Consider the following 24,024-nt stretch of genomic DNA (forward strand, 5'->3'; position numbering starts at 1 on the left):
GCTTTTAGCACAAGTGACTCCATTTCGGGGCTGTAGTTTTTTCTCTTTAACAATGTGGAAAATTACATTCATAGATTTTCTAAGATAAATCATCCCTACATTCATAGCCTAAAGTCAATTTGGAAATAATGTATTTAAGATAGATTTTATTTTTCAGAAAAGTTTTAAACTTACAGAAAAATTGTGAAGATAGAGCAGAGTTCCCGTATACCCCACACCAGGTTGTCTTATTATTAACATGTTATTAGTAGTCTTCAGAGAAGCAACTTGCGTGTATTCATCCAACAAACAATCCTTGAGGCCAAGAATGAGGCTTTGCCTAAGGGCCCACAGTGAAGACAAGGTGGAATAAGGGATGGTTCCCAGGTCTGCCCCACTGCTACCGGCTCTGCCTTTCTGGGCTTGTTTCAGCAGCCATGTTAGAGCTCCTGGGTCCCATGAGGCCCCCAGGACTTTGGGGACCCTAAGCGCCTTGTCTGAGACCATAAAGTTCTCAGACACTTTTTAGTTCTTCTGGACTAGTCCAGGTCTCAAAGCAACCTGAGGTCTCCCACCGACTCCTGGGAGCAGCCAGCATTCACTGCCTGGCCTGGGAAGCCTTGTGGTGTCTGGGAGTCCAGTCTTGCCCTTCCTCCCAAAGTTATAGGTACAATCATGGACCACCTCTCCTTTGAGCCCGGGGCCCAGCTCAACCTGGATTCGAAAGTAGGGGAAGTACCTCCCTTAGAGGATGCTGGGGTGTGGAGGTGTGGGAAGGGTACTGAGGGGATTCTGGGTCTAGGAATTAGCAATGGCCTGTGATTACACTTATATACCATGAGGCCCAGCTGTGGGGTTTTCTCTAAGGGGGTTGTGAGTTGGGAGAGGGGATAGGAGTCCACTCCATCCCTCCAGCTGTTAGGTCAATCTCCCTTCTGCCCATTCCCGTTATTTGTCTCCCCAGGCTCCCTTTCACAGAGGGCCCCAAAGGAGGATCTTGGCAGGCCTCCTCTGAGAGGCTAGAGACTTAAGCAATGCAGAGAATTCTGGAGGCTGAAAGGCAGAGGAAAGGTCTTTCGGTTTCCAGATCTGAGCATGAATCCCAGATTCACCAGATCCGGCTGTGGGACCGTGGGCCAGCATTGCAGCACTCTGAGACTCAGTTTCTCAGGGTGTTAAATGCCTCCTTGCGCAGCCAGTTTTGGAGGGAAACTATTCAAGAGCGAGGCGGTAGGTAATACCAATTCCCCTCAGGCGAGGCGAGATAAACAGTCTTAGCCCGCGGAGCGGGGACAAAGGCAAGTCCAAGGGCGAGTCAGCAGGGCTCCTAGGTCAGTTTCTACTCGAGGCTTCCGTGAGAATGGCACGCAGGGGCGTGGGCGACTCTGCCCCGCCGCCCAGCTGTTGGGGACCTTTCGAGTCCAGATGGGCGGACACACCTCGCACCCAGGACAAGGAAGGCGCGGGAAGGGGCGGGCCCTCGGCTTGGCTGGGAGGAGCGCGGAGCCGCGTCGGGAGCGCGGCGCCGGGAGGGAGGTAGGCCCGGCGCGCGCGGGGCGCGGGAGTTTCTCCGGCGGGCAGGGCAGGGCACGGCACGGCAGGCAGGCGTGCACCGCCGGTGGAACGCAGGCGGCGCGGAGGGCAGTCGGGAGAGCCCTGGGGCTTCGGCGGCGCCGGGCCGGGGGCGGGGCAGGAAGGCACGGGCGGCGCCGCAGCCTAGCGCGGCGCGGGGAGTGGACTCTGTCCGCGGTCCCCCTTAGGGGTGCCTCCCGCCCCAGGCCCCTGTAGAGGACACGTGTCAGCACGTTTCCGCCGTTGTCGTCTCATCCCATGTCATAGCCCCTCCCTTAGGCCTGGGACTCCCCCCACCCCGGCGGCCCCATTATCACCAGGCCCATCCCCCACACTGACCAGCGGTCCCGGCCCTGGCCCTGTCTACGGTCCCATCTCCCGGGGAAGCGAGCGCCCCGGCCCGGACGCCCGCAGAAGACACTCGTCGGCACTTTCTCACCCCTGTCATCTCAACCCTCTGTCTAGTTCGACCTCAGGCCCGGGAACCCCGGTCCCCTCTGGCCCTTTGTCCCCCGGCCCAGCCCCAAGCTGACCTCAGACTCAGTCCCAGCCCCTGAACCGCCCTGTCTCCCCCGGCAACAGGCCGCCGTCCAGGATGCAGCCTGCAGGTTGGGGGGCAGTCAGGGAGGCGGTGGGCCGCGACGCGCTGGCCGCAGACCTCCGGTGCAGCCTCTTCGCTTCGGCCCTGCAGAGCTACAAGCGCGACTCGGTGCTTCGGCCCTTTCCCGCGTCCTACGCCCGCGGCGATTGCAAGGACTTTGAAGCCCTGGTGAGTGCACTCCCCATCCTCCCAACCCCCGTGCTGTCCACTGCGTCCCAAGCCACGTGGCCTGTGGAACCCATGTTAGTCAACATGCCAGCCCCCAGACTTTCCATTCCCAGCCTGGCCTTGGGGTAGGTTTCCATGGGCTAAGAACACTCCTCCCCCCAAACCCTAATATGTAGACACCCCCAAGACACTTTGTGGCTGCTGCTTCTTGTTTATGACAAGTGACTCCCAGGAACGAAGTGAATTTAGTAGTTGTATAGGCCTCCCCAAGACTTTTTAGCGTGGCCAGCAATAGGTTATTGATCTAAATCATCTGACATTGCCAAACAGGAAGTTACCATCCTTTTGCAAATAATGAGACACCAAAAGTAACCAAAGCCACCTACCAAGACCTGATCTTCAGATGAGGTAGTACATGGGCAGTGCTCTTACAAATCGTAACATACACTCATACAGTACACATGTGAACTGTTATTTCTGATGACTCACAAGACACTTAGTTTCTTGCAGAGTTCACCTCAGGGGCAGCGTCCTAGATACTGTATCAGTTATTTTTATAATCCAAATGTTTGAAATTACCTAGGATCAATTACCAAAATTGATTCTATAACAAATAGAAAATCGAAATAGTCTATAATCAGTAAAGACAATTAGTAAAGATTTTCACTCAAGGAAAACTCCTGGCCTAGCTGGTTTCCTTGGTGAGTTCTAAATCACGGAGGGAATAAGTAACTCCAGTTTTACCCAAATTCTTCCAGAATATTGAAAAAGAGTGTAGTATAACCTTGGTCCTAAATCTGATAAGGATGGTACAAGAAAAGAAAATTATAGTCCAATGTCACTCATGAGTATAAATGTAGAAATCCTCTATAAAATATTAAGATCCTGAATCTAGCAATGTATACAAAGAATAATTCCTTAACAGGTTGGGTTTATCTCAGGAATGTAAAAGGAATTGAACATTAAAAAATCAATTAGTGTTATAAACCACATTAACAAATTAAAGGAGATGTTTAGAATTAAATGAGGTGGTCAGCGTTGGGTTCTCTCTTTGCTATCACTCCCAGAAGGTTGAAGGACCAAAGCCCAGCCTCCTGGGCCCACCTGGTCTAGTTCTTTTTTTTTAAGTGTATTTCTTACTTATTTATTTTTACTATTTTTTTTTTTTATCAGGGAATATTGGGGAACAGTGTGTTTCTTCAGGACCCATCAGCTCCAAATCGTTGTCCTTTCCTTTAATCTAGTTGTGGAGGACACAGCTCAGCTCCAAGTCCAGTCACCATTTTCAGTTGTGGTGGGGGGTACCCACCATGCCGTGTGGGAATTAAACTGGCAAGCTTGTTGTTAAGAGCTCCGACTCTAACCAACTGGGCCATCTGGCCGCCCCCAACCTGGTCTATTTCAACCAGGCTAGGGATGTGTTGAGGGCACCTCAAGCCTAGACCAGGGTGCACAGTTGTTTCAGGGTACAGGGAGTGGGAGGTTAGAGAAAGATAAGCCAACTGACTTTCTCCACAGTTTGTTCTGCAAATTCAGATGTTCAATTTTGAGTTTGTGATATCAGAGCCTTGAGGATGAAACTTCCTTCAGTGGATACAGAATGAAAGACCCAAGGAGAGCTTAACTGTGCTCAGCTGTCCTGTGGGGTAAGCCCTATACAGGGATACCTCGGAGATATTGAAGTTTTGGTTCCAGACCACTGTAATAAAGCAAGTTGTCATCTTTTTGGTGGTGGAGGGCCTTGCCTTTAATTTGTAAAAAAAAAAACCAAAAACCAAAAACCAAAACATCCCGCAATGTCTGAGGCACAATAAAATGAGGTATATCTGTATATACAACAGGGAAGCCCAGAGCAGGGACCCCAGCCCTTGGCAGTAGGCTCGAGTTAGGGATCATGAACCAGGGGCAGTGGCTGATGCCATGCTGAGACCCTAGGGACATGGAGGATTCCAAGGAGCATAGAGAAGGAAACTGGCATTCCAGGAGGAGTAACAGGAGGTAGAAAGCCAGGAGCTCACCGAAGCCAAGTTTATATTGGCTGTTGTGGAGAGCAGGAAAAGAAGAGGCCAATCAGGACGTGCAAGCCTGGGCATGTCCTGCCAAGATGTGTAGATTTTATCCTTGGGCAGGGGAGAGCATTAATGAGATCCAAGATGCATTTCTGAAAGACCCCTGTGGTGGCAGGGTAAGACAGGGATCTGTTCAGGAGAAACAGAGGGACCAAACTCACCAAGATGATGTCCCACAATGCACTTCATTAATTTTTACCAAGAAACATCCAAGTGGACTAGAATGCTCACTGCATTCTCTTCCTGATGGAAGGTCGTCTTGGCAAACAGAATCAGGTTTGTTTGATGACTATGGGATAAATCAAAGGGAGCTTTGGAATTGTTTTGATTTGTTCACGCTCTTTAAAAATTTATGTTTAATTATGCAAGTAATGTTTGAATATATTCTTGTCATAAAAAATTCAAATGGTACCAATCAAGTGAAAGTGCCCTTGATAGAGTTCACGCTATCCCACGTCCCTCCCATAGGTCTCAGTGCTTTCTGTTTGGGGCACACCCTTCCTCCCCTACCCATAATCCCTTAGGAGAGCATCAGGCAGCCCCAAATCGCCACTGCCTCTATAGGGACAGACTGTCGCTCACATGGGGCTCATTGTACTGGTTCTAAAGTGCACCCTTTCTTTCAAGGGCCAATGGAAAAACACGGATTCTTCCCGTCCCATTCTGTTGCCATATTCCTACTTGGGTACCATTGTTAAGGAAACCAGCCCAGATTCTTGGCTGTCTATAGGCATGGCTTTAATGAGCGGTTTCCCAGGAGAAGGCCACTCACCAGAAGGCCTGGCACGACCTGTGTGAAGGCATTCACATGTTCTTAGATAAACACAACCTAGATTTCGTTTTGCCACATGTTACACGAGTTACAGAAAAGCGGAGAACTTGGCATCTGGACCTGGAACTGATTCAATGGTTAACTTTGAAAGGAAAGGGAATGAGGTCTGGACTTGTCCTTCTGGATCAGTTTGTGATTACCTGAAGAAAGAAGGTGTGGGGCTGTTAAAAAGTCTCTCATTTTCATTTGTTTAGCTAAAAGCACTTGGAAGTAGTGTGAAATATTTTATCATTTTCAGCGATTTTACATTAGTTTTCTCCATACTATATGGTGTCATTACACACCTATAATACATACGTTGCAGTTTCCAAAAAGTAGAGCTCTGGCTTGAATTACTTTATTGATTATTGCTTTCCTGAGAATGCCCCCTGCTAAACCAAGCTCTTGGCTTTAGGCACAGCTCTGGCCTTATTCTGTCACAGCCCCCAACGCCCCAGTCATCTCTCGGGTGCCTTGTTTTGAGAATATTTCCATTCTGAGTCAGCACTTCGATTTTACCCTGGGAGTTCTTTGTATTCCTAGTGCCTGGCCTGTGGGTGCTTATCAGATGTTTGAGGAATCTTACTGGGTATGTGCTGATTTTCCAGGCTGAGGGTTTCTGACCCTGTTCCTTGGGGCGAGGGTTGGCGAAGCCCGCATTAGGTCAGAGAGTCTGTAGCATTCTAGGGATGTCCTGTATACCTGATCATTGGCCCTCAAACTTCAGGTTTGTTTTGTTGTTTCCCTAGGGAACCCCATGCCTGGGTTCTCCATTAGCCTGCAGACCCTTTGGAGGGGGGTGTGTGGAAAGCGAGTGTGAATGGCTCCTTTGTATGAATTCCAGCCCTTGTCATTCAAAGTGGTGTTGAGGACCAGCCGCAGCATCACCTGGGAGCTTGTTAGAAATGCAGACTATCAGGCCCCGCCCCAAGCCCACCCAATCAGGATCTGCATTTTAACAAGTCTGAGAAGCCCTGCGTCTAGCCTGCCCTATTCCCATCTACCATTTCAGGGCCTAAGCTGCTCCAATTAGCTCTCCTGGTTCTGGTCTCTGCCTTGTACTCTCTAGACAAGCTTAACTGTCTGGGTTAAAAACAGGACTGAGCTCCTCTATGTCCTTACCCTGGGGCAGGCCTGCCCTTCCCATACTGTCTGCTTTGTTTTCCAGGTAAATGCTCCCGCATCTTTTAAGACACGGCTGGAACCTCATCTTAACCTGTACCTTCACCGCCTAGCAGTTAGGAGTCCTTTCTCTAGTTCCTTCACAATATTTTAAATTTGTTCTTATAAATAATACTATGATAAGCATCCTTCTACATTAATCATTGTTTATATCTCTAGTCATTTTCTTGAGATAAATTCCAAAAGGTGAAATTGCTGGCCCAAAAGCTAGCAAACCTTTCTGAGGAAGGCTTTGATGCTTATTTCCAGATTGGAAATTAAATATTGACCTTTACTGGGGGAGATCATTCTTTACACGGCTTTCAACCTGGGTTCACATTGGAATCACCTGTGAAGCTTTAAAAATTACTGCTGTCTGGACCACTGTGCTGTATACCTGAAGCTGTTGTAGAATATTGAATGTCAACTATAATTATACATATATATACGTATATATTATATATACATGTATAACATAGGGAATATAGTCAATGGTATTGTAACAGCTATATATGATGTCAGAGGGGTAGTAGACTTGGGAGGGGGGTTATCACTTTGTGAGGGGTGTAAATGTCTCATCATGCTGTTTTGTACATTCGAAACTAATATAAAAAAAATTTTAAAAAATACTGCTGTCTGGGCCCCACCCCTAGAGATTTAATTGGTCTGAGGTGGAGCCTGGGCATTTTGATTTTTTAGTTTATTTGCAGAAAAGATGTAGTTTAAAATTTTTCCTATTGATTTGATCATTTTCATGAGTACCCACCTGCTGGTAGTGAGGAAATGGTAACAATTAGATTCGGTCCAGTCAATAAGTGTCCGTTTAGGTACATATTTGATATCGCAAATTAAAATTCTCAGTCTCTCAGACTACCTTTTTATTTTCTTGCTCTCAAAGATGGTTTCTGAACAGTGGGGGAAAATATACAGACATAAAAAGATATGGATACAGATATAGATATAATGTGGTGTGACTGTCAGTGGATGTGTGGCTAGAAAGATTCCTTCCTCAGCCTATGGGACACTGATGTGTAGGACCCCGGGGGTGGGAATCCATCCTTCTAGGATAAAGCACCTCCTGCCTTCCCAACTATCCCAGAAACATCGGTGTTTCCTCAGCAGATTGGTGAGTAGTAGAGAGGGACATTTGATTAATAATAATAGTACAGTACCTAACACTTATACAATATGACTAGCCTTTACTACTTTCTGGGTACTGTTCTGAGCTGTTCCTATGTGGAATTCATTTAATCTTTCTAAAACTCAGTGATGTAGGTTCCATTATTATCTCTGCCTCCATCAGCTAATCAGTATATATGCTGATGGCAGACCATCCTCCAGCTCCCAGGTGTTGCTGGAGTGTAGGCAGGATGGAGAACCACTCCTTTAAAGGGTCCCCATGATGACATCTTTTGTGAAGAGTTCTCCTATACAGTAGACTCTCACCCCAATCTGTTTTGGTGACTGGATTTTCATACTTTGTGCAAAGCCAGGTGTACCTGTATGTAACTGCGGTGTCCACCTTTCCAGCCTTCATCTTGGCACCCTATCAGCTCCACCTACCCCTCATGTCCTTCCAGCACGTCCACCCACATCTAGTAATTATGGCCTATGGCGTCTTCCTCGATGAGGATTTTTTTCAGATGTTCTTTCTTTCCTGCTGACAGCCCTGCCAGGACAACGTTGCTTAATATCTAAACCTGAATGTCCCCACCTTTCTTGGTGATAAGTCTCATCTGTGGCAACTTCTGTAAATAGAATCCTGGGCCTCCTCCCCAGGAGATTGTGAGCTGGGTGGTTGCCAAATATCCACGGGGCTGTCCTGTCACCTCCTGACTCAAAGCAAGGAGGTTATCTCCTGCCAGGGTCATCAGCCCCTTTCTCTTCTGCTCTTCCCCTGCCAGTTCCCTTCCCTTGGCCTCTCAGGCACCCAAACCACCTCTTTCTTGAGAGACTTCCTTTCTTACACCCCTGTGACTGCCCAACACTGCCCACCGTTCAAGCCTTGCCCAGGCTCCCCAAGCCACGTCTCCAACTGAATCCTTCCTTGTTCCCTAGAGCAGAGAGTGCAAAAGTGCGGTCTGTGGGATGACAGGTTTTGTTTTTCCTCTAACCATAACCTTTTATTTTTTTTTATTTTTTATTTTTTTTTGTTTATTTTTTTTATTGGGGAACAGTGTTTTTCCAGGACCTATCAGCTCCAGGTCCAGTCGTTGTTTTCAATCTAATTGTGGAGGGTGCAGCTCACTGGCCCATGTGGGAATCGAACTGGCGACCTTGGTGTTAGACCGCACTGCACTCTAACCTTAACCTTTTAGAAATTAGTAAATTAAAATGCGGCTTGCTATGTCTTTCTTTTTCCTCCTCTTTCTTCCACCTGCCCTCTGCCCCACTCCAGTTCAAGCCGCTGTTTCTCAGTCTAGTTGTGTAGGACTCCCTAGCTCATGCTGGTATTGAGCCTTGCGTCGGTTGCCAGTCGTTGGTCGGCCACTCTCTGCAGCTCCGGCTGCCGGCCACTCAGACTGGCCACCGGCCACTCTTGGCAGCACATAGCAGCCCGCGGCAGCTCATGCCAACTTCTGGCTGCTCATAGCAGCCCAACTCCAGGGAGAGCTGTTGTTCACAATCTTAGCTGTAGAGGGCACAGCTCACTGGCCCATGTGGGAATTGAACCGGCGACCTCAGCGTTAGAAGCTCGGCGCTCCAACCACCTGAGCCACCGGGCCGGCCCTGATTTCTTTTTAAAATGAAAAAAACTTGAGGCTCCGCAGCCGGGCTGGAGGTCATTCTTGGGTAGAAACCAGCTGGATTGGGGGTTGATGTCTGGGCTCTTTGCTAGACCAGGGGTCTCTAGTTCAACACAGTCTTCACCACTCGTTCCTAGACTCCCCCCTTCCTCATTTTCATCACCTCTCTGGCCCTGGCGGCGTTTGAGCCTGGGACAACCTTTTGGTGTTCACTGCCTCTCTGCTAATCTTCCCCCTGGGAGTGTTCTCTCCATCACTCCAGGTCCCACCCCCATCCTACCCTTCCCTCTGCCTTCTTCGCCAAACCCCAGAAATGCAAGCCTTCCTCCTGAATACTTACTGTCCTCAATCCAGTTCTTAGTAAATGCCTTCCACTGCCGTTAACTGTGGTTCATAACTCTTATCTAGACGGAGGGTTTTCTGTCTCCTGACCCCACTCAATGCTACACATGACTTACATCTTTCTCCCTTCCCTTGACAGGGTTTAAGCAGAGCCAGTAGCTGCCTTGGTGGTTTTATTTGGGGTATGGGAGACTCTGGAAATACACTTGATCGGCTTCCCAAGCAGCCTCTTAAAGTTCTGCTGGAATTGCTCCTTTGGGCTGAAATATTTAGTCCCTTGATTTGGTAAGAGAGAATCACAGAGAATGGACCCTGGAGTCAGGCTGCCTGGCTTCATGTCCCTGCCCTGCCACGGAAGAGCTGCATGACTCTAGGCAAGATGCTTAAACTCTCCAAGCCTCAGTTTCCCTCCCTTTAAAATAAGATGTTTTGAGGATAAAGTGAGATGCCACCTGCACCGTGATTAGCCCAGTGACAAGGCCTCAATAAATTGTAGCTGTTCGGGCGGCCGATTAGGTCAGTTGGTTAGAGCACGGTGCTCTTAACAACAAGGTTGCCGGTTCGATCCCCGTGTGGGTCACTGTGAGCTGCGCCCTCCACAACTAGATTGAAACAAGTACTTGACTTGGAGCTGATGGGTGCTAGAAAAACACACTTAAAATAAAAGGTTTTTTTAAAAAAAATAGCTGTTACTCTTGTTCTGAAATTCGTGCTGGGGCTCCAGAATACATAAAATGGGATTGGCCCTCAGGAAGTGTGTCGCAGCCAGATTTATGGTGGCTCCAGAGAGTCAAGTGCCAACATAGGATTCTGCATAGAGCACAGGGGAGCACAGAGGTCGTGGTTGGTTGGGGACAGGGAAAGTGACTTTAGGCTGGTCTTAGGACTGAGGAGAATGTCACGCTGCGCAGCTGCAGAAGCAGAGAAGGAAAGACTAGGGTAGTTGAGGAGTAGCCTGGGGGAAGCTGGTGAGAGTGTGTGGCTGCAGGTACTGTGAGACAGAAGCCAGACAGACCGACCAGTTTCCCAAGAGCCTTGTTAAGGGCAGGTTGCTAGATTTAGCAAATACAAGTATGGGCCACCTAGTTAAATTTGAATTTCAGAGTAGCAATAAGTAATTTTTAAAGTGTAAGTATGCTCCAATTATTGCATGGGCAATGCTTACACTAAAAAGTGTATTGTTTATCTGAAATGCAAATTTAACTGGGCAGACTCTTTTCTGCGGCAACCCTACCTGTGTGCCTGGTCTCCAAAAGGCCCTGCTAAAATGCAGACAGGTTTTGGTCGCAAGGGGAGGAATCTTGTTAACTTGTTGGAGCAGTTGATTTTTCAGAGTAGCCTGAAAAGTGAAACGGGACATAAAGGAGGCCAGTTGAGGGATTAAAAATGGGGGCAAAGAGGGCAGCACAGCAGGACACACATGGCAGGGCCGGCAGCCTTGGGAGCGCCTGAGCTCTGGAAGAAAGAGGGCTGTCCCCAAGGGGATTCACGGGAGGCCTGGGTCCAGCTTGGAGCTGGGAGGGGTCTCTCCTACTTCCCAAACTAAACCCTTAAAGGGACCTGGCTTAGCTGACTGTCCTTTTGTGGGGATCCCTGTACCCAGGGTCACGGCTCAGAGGTGGGATTTGAGAACAAGAGTGATGGGGACAGTAGTCGTGGGAGAGAAGACTCAGCTCTGGCTCTGGGAAAACAAATGTGGGCCAGGAGTAGAAAAGGAGGACCGGGGAGGCCACAGGCTGCTAGGGGGTGTCGTTTGGATTGTGCAGGCAGCAGGCCATGTGGGTGGCCACCTGAGGGTACACCATTCGGAACATAGCTTCAGGTAACCTCAGTGGCTCCATATTGCCTACAGAACAAAGCCCAGAGACCCCAAGGTGGGTGTTCAAGGCCCTTCACAGGATGCTCTCATCGCCTCACTCCTGTTCCTCCTGGACTCTTCCCACGCCCTAGGCTCAGCCACACCAAACCCTCTGCAGTTAATGATGACGACTTACGTTAATACCTTCCTATTACTTTAAGCGCTGAACTTGCTGAACTTGATTAACCTGCACGGGAATCTTGTGAAATGGCTACTAATATTATCCCAATTATATATTTGAGGAAACTGAGACACAAGAGGTCCCACAACTCACCCAGGTCACACAGCTAGTCGTGGGTATGAGAGCCCAGGTTTGGGCCCAGCCTGCTTGGGAGGATGGCCTGCACTGTTAGCCACGTCTTTGACCATGTGCTACACTTTTGTGCGTCTGCGCCTTTGCATCTCACACCCCGGTCACACGGAACCTCCTTTGCGAAGTCTTTTCTGGCCACCGTCTTTAACCCCAGCCACTAACTAGCAAAAGGCCCGCCTGGTCCCCTTAGTAATTTGTATCCATCTTTGTTATGACAGTGAATAGGTTGAAGTCATAATTATTTACCTTTCTGCCTCCCCACTGTGTAGTACCAACACTTGTGGAGCATTTACACACCCACACATCCATTTTTTTTTTTAATTGGATCCTCACTGACGCTCCATGAGGCATGTAGAGATAGTTTTACTAGAAGTCTGAGGCTATTGATTGAATCTTGGAAACTGAGACTGGAGTAAAGCAGCCCTGAAATTTTTCTGATGTTTAGCTACAGAGTTAAGAAATAAAACCACTAAGGTCAGCATCAGTGGTTCAAGAAAAATGGAAAAGAACCACTGATATTCATGAAGTGCCCACTGTATCCCTAGTAAAGGTGTGTGTGGGAGTGTTGTCAGAGAGAAATATAAGAAGCCATGGCAATGTGTAGACCAGGCCTTGAGATGCTGTTACCTTCTTTAATCTTCCCAACAACCCCAATGTGGAGCTAGTGGGGTTCCTATGTTAGAGAGGAGACCAAGGCTCAGCCAGGTCAGGAGCTTTGCTTAAGGAGCAAGAATTCAAACCCAGATCTGTCTGTTCTTTCCCCTGCATCCAGGAAAGAGGAGACTGTCCTTGGCTGCTGGGAGTCCTGGCCATACTGGAAGGAGTGTATTGGGGTTGAGTGCCTTAGGGGTTTAGAGGAGAGAAGGGTGCCTGGATTGGTAGAAATGGGGGAAGGGGTATTCTAGGAGCCTGAGAGAACAAAGCTGGGAGGTGGTACAACCCAAGGCATGTTCACAGACGGCAGCAGTCTATGGTGGTGTTTTAAATGCCATGCTGGAGAGACTGGGCTTCTAGTCATAACTTCTGAGCAAAAGCTATAGATACCTTGGAGCTGCTGTTAGGCAGATATCTTATCAGATATCTTATCAGATATCCTGGCGCCAAATGGGTGTTGGAATTCAGATTCTGTCTGATTTTGCAAAGGTCATATGTGGTGCAATGGCAACTCAACCGACCAACTCAGATGACTGTCGCAAGCCACACGGGCATGAGCCTAAATCAGAATTCCTTGCAGCAGTCCACAGAGGTCCAGGAGCTAGTCTTTGCCCCCCAGAGGGACAGCTTGTGTATAATGAGAGGAGATTCATGTCGGCGGGGTACAGGAACTGCTCTGGCTTAGTGAAACCCCATGTATTACAGAGACTAGTCTTTCTTCTAAGAATGCCATAGACACAACTGCCAGGGTCCTCACAAAAAGTTCATTCTTGGGGACACCCCAAATTATGGATTCTCCATTTTCAGTTTCTCCTAGTCCAGATGCAGCTTACTATTCTGGGTCATTTTTACCATAAGCAGTGTTACCTGGTTATGTGTATTAGGGTGATGCAAAAGTAATTGCAGTTTTTGCAGTTATTTTTAACCTTTTAAACCGCAATTACTTTTGCACCAATCTAATATATAGTTGCCATACTGCCTTCATCTGGTCTCCAGGAGAACAGGGTGACAGGAAGTTAACTGAAGGTCCTTTTCTTATGCTTTATTAACCTTTTTACCCACCCATGTATATACCACGTATGTGGTAACACCTCCAGCCAGGTGCCATTCTATAATCAGACATTAATATTCCTGAAGCAAAATGCATCAATAGTAACACGAAATGGAATAAAGATTAAACGAACCTCACATCAGCTCAGGTCAGGTTTTGTCCTAAATGAGTTACAAAACAACCTTTCAGTGTTTGGATTTGGGTTATTATTTGGAAAGGGGATGGTAGACCTCTGCATTTCCCTCCTCTTAGAAAATTGACACGAAAGAAGTGCATGTCGCCTGCCTTACCACTAGAGGGCCCCTGCTTCTCATTTTGTTCAGGATCCTTGCTAATGGAGGTTTTCCTCACTTCAGCTTGCAGATACCAACAAGTTACCCAACCTGAAAGAACTTCTCCAGTCCTCCAGAGACAAAGACAAATGGGCCTGGGACCTAGTGAGCTGGATTTTATCCTCAAAAGTCCTGACAATCCACAGTGCAGGGAAGTCAGAGGTGAGACTTTGCTCTGTAGGATGGCAGGTTCTGAGGACCTCATGCACCACAGTGACCTGGGCAGCTTGTTGCAAAGGAAGATTCCTGAACCTTCTCCTTCAGAGATTCTGATTCTATGTCTGGAGTGGGGCCCAGGAACGTGCATACTAGCAGTGCAAAGCTGTGTTCTCCTTCCTCTTAGCTGTGACCTTGAGTAGGTTTTTTGGTGCATTGCAGTACCTCAGTTTCTTCATCTATAAAATGGGGATATGAATATCAGGTATATTTCCTGAAACTTCCATCAGGGAAATAGCTCTGAGACTTGAATGAATTTTCGCTCTTAGAATAATGCTTACGGGCACATTCTAAGGGCTCAGTAAATGTTGGGTATCACAAGCACCCCAGGTAATTCTGATAAGGGTAGACCCCTGCCCACACTTTTTAGAAACATTGGCCTAATCCAGTTGTTACAAAACAGAGGGGCAGACCCAAAGTAATGGAAAAACCTCAGGCTTTGGGTTCAAATCCCACTTCCATCCATAATTGAGTCTCCTTTTCCCCATTTGTAAATTGAGAATATTAATAGTTACCTCAGAGGGGATCTATGATAGAAAGTGTGTCACTCCCAGTACAGTTTTGGGGATAGACCAGACATTCCATAATTTGGAGCCATGCCTGGCTGGATCTCCCAGGGACAGGCTGGGGTGACAAGGACCAAAATGTGGGACGGCAGATCCCCAGTCTAACGCTCTTTCCTCTGAGTGGCAGCAGGGCTTTATCTATACTGTTCTTCACTTAATCGCTTTTAATTTAAGATTACTCAATTTTATAAGCTCCTCCTAAAGACAAAAATCCTCCTTAAGTGGCACAGTATTTGGTATCTTGGATTCTAGTGTCTAGGGACATCCATCGGTGTTGGATGGGAAGGTAACATAAAGAGCCCTGGAGTGGGGATCAGGAGATCCTTATTTGGATCCAGGATGGGCTGTTCACTCCCAGATGATCTCTGGGTTTCACTTTTGTCTTTTGTTAAATTGAGATTTATTAATTCCTCATGTGGGCATCAAGCGCCTACTAGATATTAGGTGCCGTAGGTAAAGTAGATAAGGCTATGTATGGCTCCTTGACTTTAGATGATGGACAAGTTAACTTCCATTAAAATATGGAGCGTTGGCACCCAGGATTGTCAGCTTTTTGTTGTGCCCAAGCAAGGACATTAAGCCTACCATGAGTCATCATTTTATAAAAGAATGATTTAGCACATAAAAGAAGGATGGGCCTGACCTCAAAATAAAGGACAGTTCTTCCAAAGACAGGATCATGACAACCTTATAGCAATATAAATATACCTGTTATATCGTCCTTATTTTTCTCATTTAATCACAACCCAGAGATAACTTTGCCGCAGACTAGCTGTGGACTGTGACTTACTATTTGGAAATAACTGAAATGATGTGATCTTTGCCCTGAAGAGGATTATTATCCCTTAGGAAGGAACTTACCCTTCTGTATCAATTAGCTTTTGCTGTGTAACAAGCCATCCCCAAAACCTAGTGGCTTAAAACCATACTGATTGCTTCTCATGATTCTGTGGGTTGGTTGGGTGATTCTCCTGGGTGAGGCTGGCTTGCCTGGGGCTGGATAATCTAGTGTAGCCTCACTTCCATGTCTGGGGCTTCAGTTAGGATGGCTGCTGTGGTTGGGGCCTTCCTCTACAAGGCTCTCATCCTTCTGAAGCCTAGCAGGGCTTGTTGACATGGCAGAGAAGGTTGAAGGCTTCCCAGCAGCAGACAAGGAAGGGGAAACCCTTTTCAAGTCTGTTTGCCATGTTTACCAAGGTTCTGTTGGCCAAGGCAAGTCACATGGCTCATCCCAGATTCAAGGGGTGGAGCAATAGATTTTGGTGGAATGCCACCTGCAAAGTCACATTGCAGAGGGTGGGAGGAGAAATGTGTCGCCATTTTTGCCATTTATCACACCTTTCTACCTCTTGAGATTATTGTAAAGCTGGGATACAGGAAATAGGTGTGACAGTGTTATGAAAATTAGAAGTGATCTTTACTTAGAAGGAGCAATGCATTCTCTTCAGCCTGTTGTAGGGGGAAAAAAATGATTAGAGGAAAGAAGTCTTGAGCTATAAGCTCTGAGTTTGTTTATAAATCAATGTCTTTATTCTCATGAAACCAGTTGTTTTCATGAGCAGAGTCCATAGGACTTAAGCCCAAGGCTTTAAGAGGCCATTTTGGCAGCACACTTACCAGTTTCCCCACTAAAACTGTGACTCCTTTCATGTTTTCAAGTTTGCAAAGATCCAAAAGCTGACTGGTGCCCCTCACACTCCTGTCCCCGTGCCGGACTTCCTGTTTGAAATTGAGTACTCCGACCCCGCGAATGCCAAATTTTATGAGACCAAAGGAGAACGAGACCTAATCTACGCCTTCCACGGGAGCCGCCTGGAAAACTTCCATTCCATCATTCACAATGGCCTGCATTGCCACCTGAACAAGGTAGGGCCTAAGCCTGCTGACATTTGGGGGGGTGAGGGAGGTCAGAGCTGGTGGGAGGTGGGGAGGGGTGGGTTCACTAAGGCCTTGCCACTCAAAGTGTGGTCTGCAGACCTGGGAGGCTGTGAAAATGCAGAATCCTGGGCCTACCCTGGACTTTCTGAATCAGAATCTGCATTTTAACACGATCTCCATATTGGTATCACATATTGGTGTAGGTGATTCCTATACCAATAACAGTTTGAGAAGCATTGACATAAGGATGGATCCCAACCTTGGCTGCACATTTAAAATTATTTGGGGAGCTTTTAAAAATCCCAGTGCATGACTGTATCCCAGACCAATTAGATCTGAATCTCTGGGAGTGCGGCCCCGACAGCAGCATGCTTTAAAAACTCACCAGGTGATCCCAGGGTATGGCCAACCCTCATTGCTCAGCATGGTCCCTGGACAGTGGCATCTGTGTCACCTGGGAGCTTGTTGGACAAATGGAATCTCAGAGCCCACCCTGGGCCACTTGATGAGAAATCGCATTCTAATAGGGTCTCCAACGTGCTTCCGATGCGTGTTGAAGTTTGAGAAGCACGTCTCTAGGGGTCACTCCAACTAAGTCGGCCCTTGGAGAAATCGAGGGATGCGCCAAGGAAAGGTCCTTTCCCTTACTCCTTGAGCTGCTTTCCTCCCTTTTTTAGGAGTCAAAACAGTGTCAACTACCCCTTCTCTGCTGGCACTTTTTTGCCTCTCAGTGAAATGGAGGAGGAAGAGTGTAGACAGGAGCCAAAAAATACTACCTTAGCAGCTCTGTGGCCCTGGGAAAATGGACTTAAACTCTCTGGGCCTCAATGCCGTCATCTGTAAAATAGGACGCCACGATCCACCTTCTGGTGTGCTGCGATGATTGAAACAGCTCATGTATACAAAGGGCTCTTCCTGTACTAAGCACCAAGGACACTGCTATTTTAGGCTGATGGAGAGGGAATCAGGGATAATTGGAGTCCGGCAACCTTTCCCCAAGTTATGGCAGCATCTCCCTTCTCTGAGGGGCTGGCTCCCTGAGCCACTGGCTAAAATGTGACTGGAGAGACTTCTCAACACTGCTGCAGCTGATTAGTGCAGTTGAGTTTCATTGGGGATGACGGGCTTGTTTACACTGGCTCTCAGCTGATTATTCCAGGCTACTGGAATCCGGGGCCTCCGTTTCACACCAGAGCCGGCCTGGAAAATGTGCCTGCCGTTTCGTCTCTTACACCAAACCTTTGCTTCAGTGCCCCTGAGAGTTTGCTGCTTAGCGGCATCTCATCGGAGTCCTAAGTTTCCCTCTCTTATGCACCTTTGCTCATTACTGCCTTGCTCAAGGTTCTCAGGTCTAGGGAAGGGCGTATATATAGCAGGCATCAGCGGAGAATGGATGTGCGTCTGATCAGAGGGCGTCAAGTGTCAGCGTTTGAGACATGGGAACTCTGTCTAATCCAGCAAGGGGCTTCCCAAAGGCCAAGCAAAGGCTTGTTTCATTTCGCCTATGCTTCACTTAACTGGCTTAGAATTATGGAAGTCTAGTGCCATCGAATCGTTTCTTAGGTCCCAAGCATAGGATGTTCAGCGAGCTGTTGAGTCCACTCACCGTCTTGAGATACTGCTGCTGTGGCCCAAGAACAGCAATTGAATTTCAACTCCAATGTCAAATTCCATCCATTGGTAGCAGCTACCTGGGATGTCGTATTGAGAAGGATTCTGAGTCAGTGTGAATGAGTGCCGTGATTGATGTTTTTATTGGCCATCATAGTTGATTAGTGATGTCTGCCATGGGCAAACGATGTGTTTGCTGTGCCTGCTGTAACCGCCACTTGAGCTATGTCACCTGAGATCCTGCTCTCTCACCTGGCATGCTTTTTCGAGGGCACCAAGTTAGCACCTACCACCAGGGAGCTGCCGTCTAGATTTTTGGACGTTTTTGTTGGTCAGCACCAATACAAGGGTAACACTTACCCTGCCCTGCATATAGGCCTGCCTTATTCAGTTACAGTTTCTGGTCTGAGAGATTCGTTTTTTTTCTAAATAATGACTAAGATGATCTCCCCCTTCAGGTGGGATCCCCCTCCCGGTATATAAGGGTCTGACTTTGCTTCTGCAAGCCCGTCAGTGTCACAATACACTCATTACTGTATACATATATATGCTATGTTATAAGAGCCCGTGGGGGATGCTTACCGCTCTCATGTGCCCAGTGTCCTGCGTGATGCTTTATGTACTTGACTTCATTGAATTCTCATCTACTGTCTTAGGAAGGAGATACTGTTATCACCATTTTGTAAATTTAGAAACTAACACCCAGAGAGTTTATATAACTTGCCAACTTGTTCGAGGTAGGCAGGATTTAAACTCAGGTCTGTTTGGATCCTAAAAACCTATGTTTTTCTCTCAGCCACAAGGTTGAATAGTCCTTGATCACAGGAACTAGTAGTTTGCCCGGCTAGTCAGCTACATCCACAATCAGTTAAACTGTCATCAGATAGAAATATATTTAATAATAACCCTGTGATGATGTCATAGGATTTTTTGATCTTATGCCTTTTGCTGGGGGAAAAAAAGGCTTGAATATTTTGTGTTTACAACTCTGTTGAAGAAAGACCTGTGTCATCTTGCTGTGCCATTCTCCATTCACCCGGCCCTGTTTCTTTTCTGTTGGCTTCTGCCATTCCAGACATCCTTGTTTGGGGAAGGGACCTACCTCACCAGTGACTTGAGCCTGGCCCTCATTTATAGCCCCCACGGCCATGGGTGGCAGCGCAGCCTCCTCGGCCCCATCCTTAGCTGCGTGGCTGTGTGTGAGGTCATTGACCATCCAGATGTGAAGTGCCAAACCAAGAAGAAGGGTGAGTGAGCGCTTGGCCCAGACCTGGGCTGTATGTCTCTGGGGGTTTAGGCTCTTGTTGCTGGCCCAGTTGTTGGATGGGGTACCCACTGCACACTGCGGGATGGGCTGAGTCCAGAGCAATGTAGGACAGGGGCCTGCTTTCAAGGAGTGAGCAGTCTCCATACCCATTGAACACACAATGGAAAAGATATTTACTACAAGGCGGTGGGTAGAGAGTGCCAGTTGAGGTCACTCTCTAATGGGGTCCGGGGGCAGCTCAAAGAAAGGAGCAGTCGTGGTGGGTCCAAGAGCTCAGAGAAAGCTTTGGGGAGGAGGTGAGATTTGATAGATGAAGGCAAATGTGTGAGGCCAGAGTGTGGGCTCCTTGAAGGCAGGAACTGGGTCTCATTCACGCTTGGACACCTGGTAGCAGCAAGGCTCCTGGTCTGTACTCGACGTTTAGTAAATATTTGCCAAACTGAAGCTAAAGACATGTGTCCAGACCTGTCCCTCCAGACTCCTCTGGTGTGTGCTAGCGCCCCCTGGAGGATGTGAGAGGCAACTGAGGCCATTGGCAGTAAATCTCCCGCTCTCAGGGAGCACATGACTAGCTGGCCCCCTCAGTCCACTCCCCTGATGGGTCCCTTAGATTATTTGTCCTGTCCCCCTGCTGTTTTGTCCAAAAAGGCAGAAGAGTCATAGAACTGTCATTCTGGTCTCCAGAAGTAGCTTGTTGGTTCCACTGAGAAAAGGAAAATTGAGAAAACTGTCTGTTCCTGGTCTCTAATGTAAAACAACTGGAATCCTGAGGAACGGGCCCAGGTCTGACGCCAGCCTCCCAAACCAGACAGCATGAGTATTTGCATTGATAATTCTTAGGAATTTTGCAAACCATGACATTAAACATCCAAACAAAACCTTGCAACGTCTTTTATCACACAGCTTTGGCCTTTTTTCTTTAATTGCTAAAGCTTTTTCATGTTATTAAAGAAAAGTTTTGTTTTTGTTTGTTTTTTTAAACAAGGCTTGGTACAGAGGGTAGAAGATGTGTTCTAAGAAGCTCCAATCCAAACTAGGTATTTAAAGTGCCTGCTAAGAGACTTGTATCAGATCAAGTCCTGTTCCTCGCCCTGGACTATTTTTTTCGTTATGGACATCAATCTGCTTCTTCCCTCTGCTTTCCCCACTCAGTTAAGTTTTTTTCTTTTTTCCCCCTTGTATCTGTTTTATTTTCCAACTCCTTTTTTCCTCCTCCTGTCTGTCTGTCAATTCTCCTGTCTTTTAATGTGCTTCACGTACACATATAGGCCCATTCCTCAGCCTGCTGGGGCTTCTCCACCCCCCAGGACCAGGAGGCTTGACCCGTTTATATTCATAATTTGCCTCTTTATTATTGTATTCCCTTCCACCCTCCCACCACGTTGTGCTTTACTCTCCTATTCAGATTCCAAGGAGCTAGATCGCAGGAGAGCAAGAATCAAACACAGTGAAGGGGGCGACATCCCTCCAAAGTATTTTGTGGTCACCAATAACCAGCTCCTGCGAGTGAAGTACTTGCTGGTGTACTCACAGAAGCAGGCCAAGAGGTAAGGAGGATGGTCCCTGCGTGAGGACAACTAAAGGCTGCTTTCAAAGCGTTGGGTTCTGAGTCATCACCCCCTTTCCTCCAGCCTTAGGCCTCACCTATGTGTAAAGTTTATAAAGCACCGCGTTAGACACGGTGAGGAGTGAGGATAAGGTTGAATAAGATGTGGCCCTCAGGATTGTGTGTTCTAGTGAAGAAGATAGACTCTCTATTCGTAAGCACAAATAACACAAGGAACTTGACCGAAGCCAAATTGGCTGCCCCAGCCGTGAAGCCCCACAGCCACCTTGGCTCCTGATTTCGGTCTGAAACCCACTGATTAGGTTAAGCTGAGAGGCAGAGTGGTGACTGGACTCTGGCTGGGATTGTGTGCTGCTCAGCTTGGTCACTTTCCATGGTGGCTGTTGAACTACCATGTGGTCTTCTCTGGACCTGAGATGCTTCGTCTTCATCTCTAAAGTGAGGACGTTGAACCCAACAGCAGACGAGGCCTTCTGGCTCCTAAGAGCCGTGGTGGATGCCTCATCCCATCTCAGCGGTGTGGTAGGGGGTGTGTGTATAGGCTTTTCCAAGGTCAGGGGTCACTTTCAGATCTCGTCATTTTGTTGGGGTCTATGATAGAGCTTCTCGTGGGGATGAGCAGTAGGTGAGCCGGAAAGATAGGAAAAGGGATTACTTTTAATACTTTTCATTCCTGCTTGTACACACCAGTGGTTTCCATGCCTCAGAATTTCATAAACCAGTAAAATGCCCCCCTGCCCCCAATTTGGGATATTTGTATAGCGTTCTGGGGGACATTATCCTTTGCTTGAAAATCATCTGGCTCTTTGTACTTGAAAATTCCATTCCTCCCACTTCTCCCTGGAGTGTCTCTGTGCACACTTGGACAGTTTAGATCATCTCCCAGCAAACCAAAGAGGATTTCCCCAGCATGGATTGATATCTGTATGTGTCTAAACATGAAAGGACTTTTGCTAAGTAACCTACCACCTGCTGCCATCTGGGCAAACACCCTGAACAAGGTCATTCTTCTAGATACCAAAGTCCTGCTTAAGAAAATACAGGGTAGAGGAAGGTTCAAAAGGAGCAGCTATAAAAGAGAAGATCAGGATGAGCTCATTGCATAGCTGTCTTTGTACATTTAGAACATGTTCTGGTGAAAGGCGTGTTGGTGCCAGGGCAAACAGCCTCGGATTTCTTTAGTAGAGGAGAACGCACGAAGCTTCATTTCATGGCTCAATTCAGAGGATGAAATTCATCATTGCATCTTGTTCGAGCCAGAAGTTGTTGCATACACTTAAAAAAAAAAAAAGAATGTTTTTCTCCTTTTGCCAACATCACTCTTTTTCCCCCCGAAGCAGGACTTCCAGCCAGCTGTCCTGGTTTTCCAGCCATTGGTTTACAGTCATGATATCCCTGTATCTGCTGCTGCTTTTCCTAGTCAGTGTCATCAACTCCTCAGCTTTCCAACACTTCTGGAATCGTGTGAAGAGATAATCTTTCCAGGCCTGGTATGGGGGCCACCTCAGCCATGTGCCTTATGACAACTTGTTCTGTACCTCCTGTACCCCACGTCCAGCCAGGTTGAGCCTGGCGGCCAGCTGGGGACCACAGGACAATTTTCATAGGCCATAAATGTATCAATTGCCTTTGATGATACTCCCAGCTACACTCCGGCCCACGGGGACCATGGGTTCCTCACTTGTAGGTTTTGGGGAGTCCTCCTGTCTGCTCCTTCCTAAACAGTCCTAGGGAGTTGGCTTTTCCGTTAGGGCCAAAGGAAAAAGTCTTACTGCATTTAAAAACAAAGTGTCCAAGCTGTCAGTGGTGTGTTTACAATCGCTGCTGGCGGACGTTGGCCTTTCTCTAATGCCTTCTGGAAGGCGGAAAATGTGTAGTGGGGACGATAAATCACTAGGCGGTTGCCTTGTTTTGACTTGAGACACTCAAGAGGAATAGTCATGTTTCTCATAAAAATCGGTGGGACCGTTTTTGAATTCCATCAGCCTTTGTCTGTGAGTACAAAACATTTTCAGTTTTCTCAAATCAACAAACAGCCGCCTGCTACAGCTGTAACCCCCCCGTGCCCGACCATGGATGAGAAAGAAAGGAGTCAGAGACCTGATTAAAAAATACAAACTTAACAAGGAGCAACTTAAGTCGTCTTTTTCTAAAAATTCCCAGCTGCTGATCATAGCTGCAGGCCTGCCTCCTGATCTTGTTCTCACGAAGCTGCCTTGATTACGGCCTGCCAGCCCCAAGTGCCACCCTATAGGCCCTCTGTTGCTGCCGGCCTTAACACAGAGGCCTGCCTCAGTGTGCCACAGACGTTCGTGGGCTGAGCCTCCCTCAGAGGGGGGTCGCAGGTCTTTGGGACTCAGCCTGGGCTTTATGTGTGCAGGAGAAGCCCCTGGCTGCCTAGAGAGCCATGGTTCTACTTCCTGTATTCTCTGCCCCTCCTTCCTGCCCCATTTCAGCCATAATGGAGCCCTGTCTGATTTGGGGGGAGATATCTGTAAAGAAGGGGGAATGTCATTTTTCTATAATTTGTGAAGTTGTGAAAAAGCCATTATCATGGTTTTTACGTTGAATATTGGAACATTTCAAAAATAATAAAAGTATTTTCCTAATTACCAGGTCTCTTTGTATGCCCTTTTGCTAAGAATCTTATCCTCTTTTCCTTGTTTGAGGTTTGACCCATTTGCTGGAAAGCATATATCACCAGGATATCTAGTAGGTGTTGGATTTCTAGTCATGCTATATCATAGATGAGCACCTACTATATGCCACACACTAGAAATAGGGTACGACCAAGGTCAAAATGCCCTTGTCCTCACTGAGCTGACAGTCTGGCAAGGTGGGCAGATGGACAAGCATTCTCAGGAGTGAGGTTGGCATTGTATGGTATTATTATAAAAGAGTTTTGTAAAATAACTTGGTAAAGAGTCTTTCACGTGACCTGGAAGTATGGAAATGACACATATAGCACTGCCAGGTGCCTTACATCTACTGATTTCTTTAGTCCCCATGACAGGTAAGAAGTCGAAGTCCCAGAGAATTTAAATAGCTTGACCAGGGTTACTCGGCTAGGAAGTGACAGAGCTGGGAATTGAACCTAGCAGACTGGTTTCAGTGTCGGTCTCAAAACCATCATGCTCTGCAGTCCTCCAGGCTCCCAGAAAAGGTGATGTTCAACTGAACCCTCAGAGAGCCATCCATGTTAGGCTAAGAGGTGGAGGAAGAGTATGGCAGGCAGTGGGAATAGCACAGGCCAAGACCTAG

General features: G+C 47.5%; 1 protein-coding gene across 4 annotated transcripts; it reads left to right on the forward strand.

Moving 5' to 3' along the window:
• Positions 1-260: 260 nt before the first annotated feature.
• Positions 261-23,368, forward strand: PARP16 (poly(ADP-ribose) polymerase family member 16). 4 transcript variants are annotated; one of them, XM_033109300.1, is made up of 7 exons: positions 261-1,209; positions 2,134-2,320; positions 13,683-13,820; positions 16,100-16,306; positions 19,005-19,176; positions 20,602-20,743; positions 22,101-23,366. In XM_033109300.1, the coding sequence occupies exons 2-7, from the start codon at positions 2,147-2,149 to the stop codon at positions 22,237-22,239; spliced, it is 972 nt and encodes a 323-aa protein (XP_032965191.1). In that variant the 5' UTR covers positions 261-1,209; positions 2,134-2,146; the 3' UTR covers positions 22,240-23,366. The 4 variants fall into 4 exon arrangements, with proteins under 4 accessions (XP_032965191.1, XP_032965190.1, XP_032965187.1 ...); XM_033109296.1 differs by lacking the exon at positions 261-1,209 and adding an exon at positions 1,338-1,515; XM_033109298.1 differs by lacking the exon at positions 261-1,209 and adding an exon at positions 1,339-1,515 and having other exon boundaries at positions 22,104-23,366.
• Positions 23,369-24,024: the final 656 nt, after the last annotated feature.

Source organism: Rhinolophus ferrumequinum, chromosome 6, assembly GCF_004115265.2.
Source record: "Rhinolophus ferrumequinum isolate MPI-CBG mRhiFer1 chromosome 6, mRhiFer1_v1.p, whole genome shotgun sequence".
In the NCBI taxonomy this organism is placed as follows: Eukaryota; Metazoa; Chordata; class Mammalia; order Chiroptera; family Rhinolophidae; genus Rhinolophus; species Rhinolophus ferrumequinum.